Source organism: Protobothrops mucrosquamatus, unplaced genomic scaffold (assembly GCF_001527695.2).
Source record: "Protobothrops mucrosquamatus isolate PMUCROS unplaced genomic scaffold, P.Mucros_1.0 scaffold74, whole genome shotgun sequence".
Classification (NCBI taxonomy): domain Eukaryota; kingdom Metazoa; phylum Chordata; class Lepidosauria; order Squamata; family Viperidae; genus Protobothrops; species Protobothrops mucrosquamatus.
The window spans coordinates 399,847-410,268 of NW_015386451.1; the positions used below are offsets into that span (position 1 = coordinate 399,847).

The 10,422-nt window shown below is 48.6% G+C and overlaps 1 protein-coding gene across 1 annotated transcript; it reads right to left on the reverse strand.

Annotated features, from left to right (window-relative positions):
* Positions 1 to 572: 572 nt before the first annotated feature.
* Positions 573 to 9,501, reverse strand: SETD6 (SET domain containing 6, protein lysine methyltransferase). Its single transcript, XM_029283383.1, has 8 exons — positions 9,387 to 9,501; positions 8,872 to 9,016; positions 8,375 to 8,516; positions 6,751 to 6,945; positions 5,124 to 5,244; positions 4,604 to 4,784; positions 2,755 to 2,897; positions 573 to 1,263 (listed from the first exon to the last, which is right to left on the reverse strand). The coding sequence occupies exons 1-8, from the start codon at positions 9,495 to 9,497 to the stop codon at positions 955 to 957; spliced, it is 1,347 nt and encodes a 448-aa protein (XP_029139216.1). The 5' UTR covers positions 9,498 to 9,501; the 3' UTR covers positions 573 to 954.
* Positions 9,502 to 10,422: the final 921 nt, after the last annotated feature.

Consider the following 10,422-nt stretch of genomic DNA (forward strand, 5'->3'; position numbering starts at 1 on the left):
TCTGAATTTTAAACACAAGTTGCTCCAAGTATTAAATTTCTTGAAATAATTAACTAAAAAACTTAAAAAAATACATTCTATGGAGTTGAAGAAAGCACCGAGTTACCTTTCTTGCGGTAGTTTATGCTTGAAGGTGTTAGAGACCCACATTATTGAATAGAATAGCCAAAGTTTACGTAAAGGTAAAGGTTTCTCTTGCCCAGTGGTGTCTGACTCCAGGGGGTGCTGTTCATCTGTTTCCTAGCTGAGGGAGCCAAGACCGTTTCCGTAGTCATGTGGCCAGCATGGCTGTATGCCAAAGGCGCACAGAGAGCTTTGTTTATCTTCCCACCGAAGTGGCACCTATTAAATCTTTTTGTATTTGCATGCTTTCAAACTGCTAGGTGGGCAGGAGCTGGGGGGAGGAATGGGAGCTCACCTACTCAAGTCTCATACCCGGGCTGTCAGCTTTGCAGCTGGCAAGCTCAGCGTTTTTCACTGCTGAGCCCATTGTGCCCCCTTAAAAGTTTATAGCGTGGGTCATATTTTAGAGATACTACCTACCGGACGCAATAACCATTTGTTTCTATAGTCTTATAGTAAAATGTTTATTGTATGTCAAATTTCCTTTAAGAATTTAACCTGCCAAACTATTCCATGCTATGACAAAACATCTTTGTGACATTCCAATCACAAGCACCTTTAATTCTTGTGAATGAACGTCACCAAAATATGCTGATGGCCCACAAAGCTATTCAGAGGTGTCCTCTTAAAGGTTGTTGACTTTGCTTCTACGGTAGACATAGATGGACCAAACAGCTTTCTTCTGAAGACAAGTCTGAACCATTAGGTCCTTGAGGAAACCAACTCCATCCATGGAATTCATTTTTATAGCCTATGAAAACAGCCTCCATCTGCTTAGAAGCCTCGTTCTGGCATTTAGGCCCAAAGATTGCCACCCTCCAGCAGCAGCAGCTACTTTGTCAGCTCAAGTAATTGATGCAGAATTTTCTTCTGGCCATATCGCACTTGGAGGGCAAATTGTTCCCGGCGGCTTAATTTCAAATAAGCCTGCAGGTCTCCCAGCATTGTTTCCTCCTCCTTCAAGCCAGAGGAGAAAGCCTTCAGCGTTAATACTGTGGCATCAAAGAGAAGCTTCTTCTGAGCAGCACTCAGGTTGGGTATCATAGTAACTGACTGGATGAAGCAAGTGGTCCCTTTTCCATCAGTCTTGGCCTCTTGGTCTTTAAACTCCTTGAATTCCTCCACAGACATGGTCAGCACCTTCAGTGAGACACACAGACACACCATTCCCAGTTAGAGATAACCAAAACCAAAGTTCACCAGGCAAAACCACTTTTGGGTTTTAAGCAGGCCATTCCCCATCAGTGATACAGCTCATCTTTTCTTAAAAAGCTGTCAGTTTCATCTCTTGCAGGGTTTTGTCTTACATGCTGTATGTGTGTATATGCATGTTGCAAGACAGTGAGAACACTTGTACAGGAGAAGAGAACCACAGCATAATCGAGGACTTAATGGAAGCATTTTGCAAAACTCCTAGCTAAATGTAATGCATATATAACCATAATGGGAGAAGATGGTAATTTTCACAAGTGGAACCCTTAAATTACTTAAAATACTTCTCCGGTAAAATGTAATATCTGTGCCATTCTGCAGTCACATGTTTTTTTTGTGCTGGAAGTATATTCCTACACCTTATCAAACAGGAAGAGAAGAACATCAGTAGGGATTCAGGTGTGAGTCATCAGTGAGTCTTGTAATGGCTCTGGTGATGGGAAGGTTACATCAAGTCAGGGTCATTGGGAGGTGAACTGCTAGTGGGGAGGGGGCTTGCATGGGTTGATTGAGGGTTGGTGCTGTCTCTGGTTGGCTGTGTGGTTGATTTGGATTCTGAGGAGTTCATAGGCTGGTTGTAGGTCAATGTGTCTGTTGATGATATTGCTTGTGGAGTGCCAGGCTTCAATGGACTCACGAGGGTGGCAGATGATTTTTGTGTTGCTCCAATGAACTGGTGCTGTTTGGTGTCGGGGTGCTAGAGATTAAGGATTTGGGATTGTGGCGTTTGACTGCCACCCGATGTTTGTGGATCCTGGTTTTTAATGGATGTGATGTTTGTCCTTCATAGAATTGGCTGCAGTGGTTACAGTTGATTTTGTAGATTACATTGTTTCTTTCATACTTCTTTATTTTGTCTGGTTCTGGATAATTCCTGGAGGCTCCATAACGGCTATACAAAAAACTTCATATTCCGACACACAGCATCCAAACCACAACACACCACACAGCCAACCACCATGCAAAAACTAACCCTACCATATATAAAAGGCGTGTCAGAAATGATAGCCAGAATTTTCCAATAGCAATAGCCCACAAACCCACAGCCACACTCCACCAGGAATTATCCAGAACCAAAGTCAAGATACAGAAGGATGAAAGAAACAATATAATTACAAAATCAACTGTAATAATTGCAACAATTCTACATGAAACCAACATCATATCAATTAAAAATCACGATCCACTAACAAGGCTGTTAGTCAAATGCCACAATCCCAAAACCTTAATCTCTACCCACCTCAGCCCCAAACAGCACCAGTTCGATTGGAGCAGCACAAAAATTATCCGCCACCCTTGTGAGTCCATCGAAGCCTGGCACTCCACAAGCAATACCATCAAGCATAAAGCAGTGTGCATCCAACTGACCAAGTCGGCTGCTTAATCAAAACAATTCTCAGATTAGGTTAAATCACTGACCTGTAATGTCACCGAGAGCTCCTCTTCAGTGAAAACTCTCTCCCAGCCAATCACAAAAGCCCCTTCCTCACCCACCATTTCCTGACGGCAAAGGAAGTCCCATTGGTCCAGGACCAGTTTCTCTTCCATGTCTGTATCTGTGGCTGATTGAATAACATACAGTCAGAAGAAGCTCTGTAATGCAAAACTGAATTTGGAAAAGAAACAGGCCTGCCCTTCTCTGGTTCAAAAACCTTTTGTCTTCCTGGTTTAACTGAAAAGTGGCAAAGTAGCACTTCTCTCCTACTTAAGTGTCAACCAGTTGGTTGTGATTTACAAATAAGCAACCTTCTCGATATGGTATGTGGTTAAGGGAAAAGCAGGAGGAAGGTGTATTAGATCTGTTTGCTGCCTTGAGTTATTTTTAAAAATAATACAGGTGGGATACAAATAAAATAAGAAAAAACAACCCCAATTAATGATTCTACACTTTAAATTGCCAATTTATAGGCTGTTTTATGGGCCCAGCAGAAGCAAGTGGCAGCTGGAATCTACAGCCTCAAGTAAAAGGGGCTGACCATGAGAAGGTTGATAGAATGCAGCCAGGGAAGACTAGCTATGTTAAGGAAAGGCTTCTGTCATTCAGGGCTTGTTTATTCTGCACTGAACTGAATGTTCAAATGTGTTAACAATACTAGCTAATAAAGGTAATTCAAGTGCACAATCATAATCTCCAATATTGCTTGGTTCGTCTGTGCATCTTTCAGACCAGAGTATGGAAACAGAGCTGTGGTTGTGCTTGCTGATGGCCTCTGGTGCAGCTGGGACCCCAGTGCTCCTTGGGGTCTCAGCAGACCTCAATGCTATTGTCTACAGCATCTTTTTGGGGGAGGTGCTGTGGTCCAGTGGACTGTTTCAGACAGTATTGGGGGGGGGGAAGAGACTGTGGCTGCAGATCCCGATGTGTGAGGTGCCTCAAGGCTCGACATTCTCCTCCTCCTTTCCTGTTCAACATCTTCATGAAGCTGCTGGGTGAGATCAGCTGCTAGTTTGGGGTTCGGTATCACCATGATGGACAACTCTACACCTCAACCCTAAGCTGCACAGGTAAAGCTGTCGATGTCTGGAGGCTATTTGGGTCTGGATGGGGCGGAAGAGACTTCAGCTCCATTCTAAGAAGACTGAGTGGCTGTGGTTGTGGCCACCAGGGGCAGGGAGGTCACCACCTTTGGATGGTTTGCACTTTGCCAGTTAAGGCCATGGTGCAACTTCAGGTCCTTCTGGACTCCCAGCTACTGCTTAGAGCAGGTGGCAGCTGTAGCCAGGAGGGCCTTTGCACGGGTTCTCCTGGTGTGCCACTTGCACCCTTGGGAGGCTCTTCAGTTTTCACACCGTTGAACTCACAATTGGAATGTTGTGCTGCACTCTACATGGGCTACAGCTGGCTTAAAATGCAGGCCTGTCAATCAGCCCTCAATGGATTGTCTTCAATCATTTCTGACGATCCAGGAGATTCCTGCAAGTGAGTGTGCTTTCCAGCTTCTCTTTTTGTTACTGCCAAAATCTGTTCTGCCTTAATGTCACAGAGTGTCTAGTTTAATTGGGCTCTATTAGAGGGGGAAAGTCCTTCTCAAATACTGGAAGTGCCCCCCCCCAGCCCCAGTTCCCTGAGTGCTAAATAATCAATCACAATGGCCTCTCCAGCACACCTTCCATTAAGCTCTTGGAAGGAGATTGTCAGATAATGACCTGCCCTTACGGGGGAGGTTTTGTCTGACTGACCTTCTATCTGAAACAGCAAATCTATGTTTTTCAATTTGAGATGATCCTCGTGCTAAATGAGGATCAATAACCAGAATGAGCCACTTGCCTTGAAGCGCAGCTTTCAGCAGCGTTGACATCTGGATGTCAGCAGTGTCGTTGGTATTGCCAGGGTAGGCCTCAGCAAAGCCGTACATGTGAAGGAGCTGCCAGTTGGCCATTTCTCCATAGGTGTTGAAGATCTCCTGGCCTTTGTGGACAGGCCGAGTGGTGACCATTTTCAAGGACTCCTGCCAAGACAGCAGGAAAGGGTGCAACTTCAGATTCCTTCTTGTTTTGCTCTCCTGAGTATCTCTGGAAAAAAAAGCTTTGCCCGGACCATCTGCACCTGATTGTCCCTCAACAGAAGTCATTTTCATTTCTACTAAGTGCTGAGCTGTGCTTGCTCCACTGACCTGGAACAGGACATCCAGGGCAAGGCAAAGAAAGAAGGGTATCCCTGCCCTGGATCCCTCTTCCTGATATAGCAGGTGCAGCTCACCCTTCAAACATTCTTGGAAATGCAGTCTCAGGGCAATGCAACCTTAGGCAGGATAGAATACGTTGCTGGCAGTGAGACCCTTGCTCACCGAAGAATATTCCAAGTTGGCATTGTGGAGGGCTACGTGATTTAGAAGATCTGCCAGGGGCACCATCACTGGAGGATTAGGTTCTTCCTCCTCTTCTTCCTCATTCAGAGGTTCTTGGAAACTGCATCAAATGAGAAAGAAGTGACTGTTCTCTTTAAAGAGAACAAAATTACACTCAGGCAGATAAGAGGGAGGGCAGCTGAGGGACCCCAACATCTGCAAAGCTCTAATTAGGTCACTAAATCCATCAATTCTTTGGTTAAGGTTTAGGTTTCTTAGCAGTGCCCAAACTATGTAGAAACTATAGAAACTTTCTGCTAAAAGCCCAGAAAACAGATGGTTATGAGTTGCAGCAGCAAGGCTAGTCCTCGTTTAATGACTACAACTGGGATTGGCAGCTGTCATTAAATGAAATGGTTGCTAAGTGGAAAATCATGTGATGGCAACCATGCTTTCCTTCTCTGTTCCCCTTGGAATGCTCACCTTAGCACTGAGATAATTAGCAAGAAGGGAATTGTTTGTATTTACATTAATTTGGAGTGAGCAAATACAGGCGGTCCTCAATTTACAACTGAGCCCAAAATTTGTTAAGTGAGATATTTGTTAAGTGAGTTTTGCCCCATTTTACAACCTTCCTTGCCACAGTTGTTAAGTGAATCACTGCAGTTGATAAGTTAGTAACACGGTTGTTAAGTGAATCTGGCTTCCCCATGGATTTTGCTTGTCAGGAGGTCGCAAAAGGGGATCAGGTGACCTTGGGACATGGCGACCATCGTAAGTATGAACCAGTCATCAAGCATCTGAATTCTGATCACATGATCATGGAGATGCTTCAAAGGTCACAACTGTGAAAAACTGTCATAAGTCACTTTTTTCAGTGCCGCTGTAACTTTGAACTGTTATTACATGAGCTATTGTAAGTTGAGGACTACCTGTAATAAATAAAAAATGAATAAGATCCATGGCAATAGTTCTACTCAATGACCAAAAATATTTTAAATATTTTAATTATTTTTAATTTGTTTTATGTGATAAGCTGCTCAGAGTCAATTGTTGAGAGGCGTGCCTACGGAAATAAAAAAGCAAATAAGTAAAAAAGCAGGCACACAATGGGAAATATATTGAGCTGTTTGAATGATGTGCTAGCAACTGCCACTGCCAGCACATTGTTTTTGATGTGTATTCCCCATTATGTATCTGCTTACTCTCTTCTAATCCCTTCCTCTCCAATCCCTCTGGTCTGCAAGAGAGGAGAAAAACAACAGGTCAGGGACACAATGGGTACTGACAGTAATGATCACGTGATCCAGGGACACCATATATCATAAATGTGGGCACTGGTCATAAAGGGTTTTTTGGGGGGGGGTTTGCACTATTGTAACTTCAAACAGTCACTGAACAAGGCAGTTGGTAAGCAAGGTCAACCTGTATGATTACTTAAAATACAACTGTTTCACATCTCTCCTGCCCAAACACTCCTCTCCTCTCCGCATATTTGATTTTGATGAAATATTCTACCTGCACAAGTTGCCCTAAGGAACTTCTCTCTTTTATCAGGAATCACTTTCTGTCTTCTCCACTTGTTTTCTGAGGTTGCCAGTTCTTGGCCTGTCCCTCTTCCTCTTACCTGTAAGCCATGACAAATGCCACCAGCCTCCGATAGAGATCGAGCGTGTGCATCTTTGGGTTGAAGAGATCTGGGTGGGCCTTCAGGAAGGGCAAGATGATAGAGGAATACTCCATCTCAATATTGGCCAAGTCTTTCTCCACAGCTTCAAGGACTCCTGTCCCTTGCAGAAGCCGCGCCCGCTCTTCAGGACCCCTATACAAGAGAGCCAGCAGAAAGAACAGCTTCCTCATTGGAGAAGGATGCCATATTAGGAGACATCCTTGTATGTCTAACCACAATTGGCCAAATAACGTTTTACATTCTATTCTATTACAAAAAAGAAACTATGGGGGTTGGGAAAGCTTGCTGGTTCTTCATATATCCATTTCACACTGATAGAAGTAAAGGAAAGGGCTTCAAAATTTAATATTGAAAGAGAAATTTAAAATTGAATTTGCTGCAATGGAAACTTACTGCCTGGACAAACAAGCTTACCAAAAACTATAATGGCTGGGAAACAGGAAAGGATAGCATAAAGGCAGGATGTAAGATAAATATGTAGGCAAAAATTAGCTGGGTCTTAGAATGGGAAAAGAAGAAGACAAGCTATAAAAAACATCTGTAAGAGGAAATGGCTAGCCAGGAAAACTTAACTAAACTGAAAAACAGGAAAGAACCTATTGTTCTAAGGGGCCCAGAACTCAAAACCAACAATTGAATGTGTCTAATATTTTATATTATTAATGTACATGTGATGTATGATTTAGTATGTAGCAGGAAATAGGTAGGAGGCGGTCGGAAAGAGTGCCTCAGTCAATGGGGAAAGAGGAGGGATGTGGTGGCCGGGACAGGGCTGTATAAAGAAGGGAATATTTTGGGTTGAATCTTTGGAGAGAACCAAGCTTTGATAGCTTCTCTCCCCGCTTATTGCAATAAACGAAACAAAAGGCCTTCACTGGGTCTTGGCTGGTTATTGGTCAGGCGAGCTTGCCTCTGGTCATGAAGGAAAGTAGCCAGGAGCACATAACAACACTTAAACACAGCTTTTGTATCTGCTTTGCTGAGAAATTTTAAGTTTAGCTTCTGATGGGAAGCAGCTTTCATAACAGAAGGAAGATAGCAAAAGATGAGTGGAAAAGGGGGAAGCCTTAGAAACACCTAGGCCTCTGGGAAGCAGCAGCTTTGAAACAGCTGCAGCTAAAATGGCTACCACAGACATAGCCAGCTTTAATGGCTGTTGAAGACAGACCATTTGGGTTCCGCCTAGCCAGTTTTCTAGTTTAATTAGCATCTTAGACCAAGCCAACTCCAGAAATGTTGGGGAGTTCCAGGAAGTTTGGCATTCAGACAAATTAGCCCCTCTGTCTCTTTCTTCACCTTCCTTCTTCTTAGTCACGGGTCAGATCTTGTTATCTGCTTTGCCTGCTATTTTTTTAATGTACTGTCGATGTAATACTTTGCATTAGCACGTGTCTTTTCTATTTTTCATTTGGTCTTGTAGACCAGCTTGGTCTCTCCAGTATTCCGTAGGCTTTCCTGGTATACCAGCTTCCGTGCATCTTCTTCCCTGTCTGAACACTTGCTACGTCTACACAACACAGGAGAAGACAGGTAAAGAAGCCAGTGCAGCCGCTCCTCTTACCAGAACATGGGGTGATCCGAATCAGTGAACTGGGGCCAAAGAGACAAATAAGGCCCCCAACGGGAATTGCTAACTGTGGATTCGTAGAGGAGAGAAATCAGGAGAGGGACCCAGCCGGAGGCGCTCTGAAGGGAGGCTTCTTCTAGGGAGGGCAGAAAAAAGGAAGGAGAGGCACATCAATATTGGGAGGGAACGAGTCCCCCCTCCGGGAGCCTCTTCTTCACCCTCCTGTGGGGCAAAGGAGCCTCTGAAGAATACAGACTTCTTTTCCCTGGGATGGAAATCTCCCTGCTTGGCGGAATGTCTGCATTTGCTTCCACCCCGCCTTCCCTGCAGGGGCGCCAGGGGTCTTCAGCCGGGCTGGGAGACGGCGACTGTGGCAGAAGGCCAGGCTCCCCCTCGGCACCCGACCCACCGCATCGCCCGGCGGCGGCCCCAAACGCGCTCCGATCCCCCCACGGCACGAGCAGCGCGGGAGTCTTGGGGGGCGCCGGTACCTTTCCGCAGGAGCGGGGCGAGGGCGCTGGTGTGCTGGGACAGGAGCGCCGTCCTGGGGACGCGGAAAAGCTCTTCGCCGGCGCCCAGGCTCTCCCTGGCCAGCAGCCCGTAGGCGGCCACGGTGCCCTCACGGCTCACGCCGACCTGCAAGCCAGGAGAGGGCAGCGGCCAGCAGAGGAGCTCCCCGCCCGTCGACCCCGCAGGAGGAGCCCCAAAGGAAGGCGGACGCGGACCGGTGAAGCTCCCCGGCCCGGTTGCTCCCGTAGGAGGCCTCGGAGCCTCAAGCCTCCCCACCCCCCAGCCCCGGCTGCCGGGTTTCTGCTCAGGCCCACGTGCGGAAATGCAACGCGCGTGTGGACGCATCCAGAAGTTCCTCGGGCGAAGGATCCGAGCGGGGCGTCATAAAACAGGCTCCTGCAGGGCCCCCCTCGGACGCCAAGCCGAAACCAGGCCGGAGTCCCGAGGGAAGACCCAGGACAACCTCCTCCCACCAGAGACCCCGGCGCCGGCCTACCTTGGCGCTCAACTCCACGCCGGCCGCCGCGCACCAGCGCAGGAAAACAGGCAGGGCGCCCGGGGGAGACGCGGGGGAGACGCACCGCGCCCGCTTCGCCGCGTCGGCCATGGCCTTCGGAAGAGGCCGGAGGAGCGCGGGAGGAGGGCAGTGGGCCGGAAGAGGAGGAGGCGGAGGCGGAGGCGGCCGGAGGCGGCGGGCCCGAGTGCTGCTGGATCTGGGCCGGAGACCCCCCGCTCGTCCCCCCGCCCTCCCGCGGTCTGGTGTCCCGGCAGCCCCTCCGCTCCCCCCACGAAACGCCGCGAGGAAATGAGCGAGAGCCGCCTCTGAACTAAAGATGCGGGGGTTTAATGTGTTCCAAGTCTACGATGCGCTGCACAACATGACAATTTGGGCGGTTTCCGCCCCGGAGCCGGAACGAGGCGAGCGATGCAGGCGAGCGTGGTGGCGCCGGCCCCGCGCAGGGGATGGGCGCCGGTTCTGGCAATGCGGGAGACACGAGGCGCCCCGGGAGAGAGCCCCCCCTCCCCGGCCAGGAGCAGCCCTCTTCAGCGCGGGGGAGGGCAGTTCCAGGACGGCCCCTGCTCCACCCGCGGGCGGGGGGCGCCCTGCTGGCTCGCTGGGGGACGGGCGGCCGGTCCCCGCGGGCAGCTTTGAGACTCCCCCGAGATGGGGCGGGCGTTGCTCGTCGTCGGCCGGGCAGCCCCTAAATCCGAGACTGGAGGGGAGCGGAGAGGAAGGGCTCGAAGGGGCCGCCCAGCCAGGCTCTCCACGCTTTCCCCCTCCCCCCGCCAGGGGGGCTCAGAGTCGCCTTCCTCTTTATCCCCTCCCCCGGTGGGAAAGCAAGCGGGAATCGGCCTGACTAGCAGCCCCCTTGAATGAGAAAGAGCTTCCGACTTTCCTGCCCGGGGCTCCTGCCATCATCCCCCGGCCTGTCTTCGTCCTCTTGGGCCCCTTTCCTAGCCTGGCAGGGGGAGTTGCAAGAAGCTGCACAGAAACTTTGAAGGGCTGGAAGGTTCCTGCCTGCATTACTGTG

Coding starts and splice junctions, on each gene's coding strand:
- SETD6 (XM_029283383.1), bottom strand. CDS start 9,497: ATGGCCGACGCGGCGAAGCGGGCGCGGTGCGTCTCCCCCGCGTCTCCC. Junction 9,017..9,386: donor GCGTGGAGTTGAGCGCCAAG/GTAGGCCGGCGC, acceptor CCTGGCTTGCAG/GTCGGCGTGAGCCGTGAGGG. Junction 5,245..6,750: donor GCATTTGTCATGGCTTACAG/GTAAGAGGAAGA, acceptor CATTTGATGCAG/TTTCCAAGAACCTCTGAATG.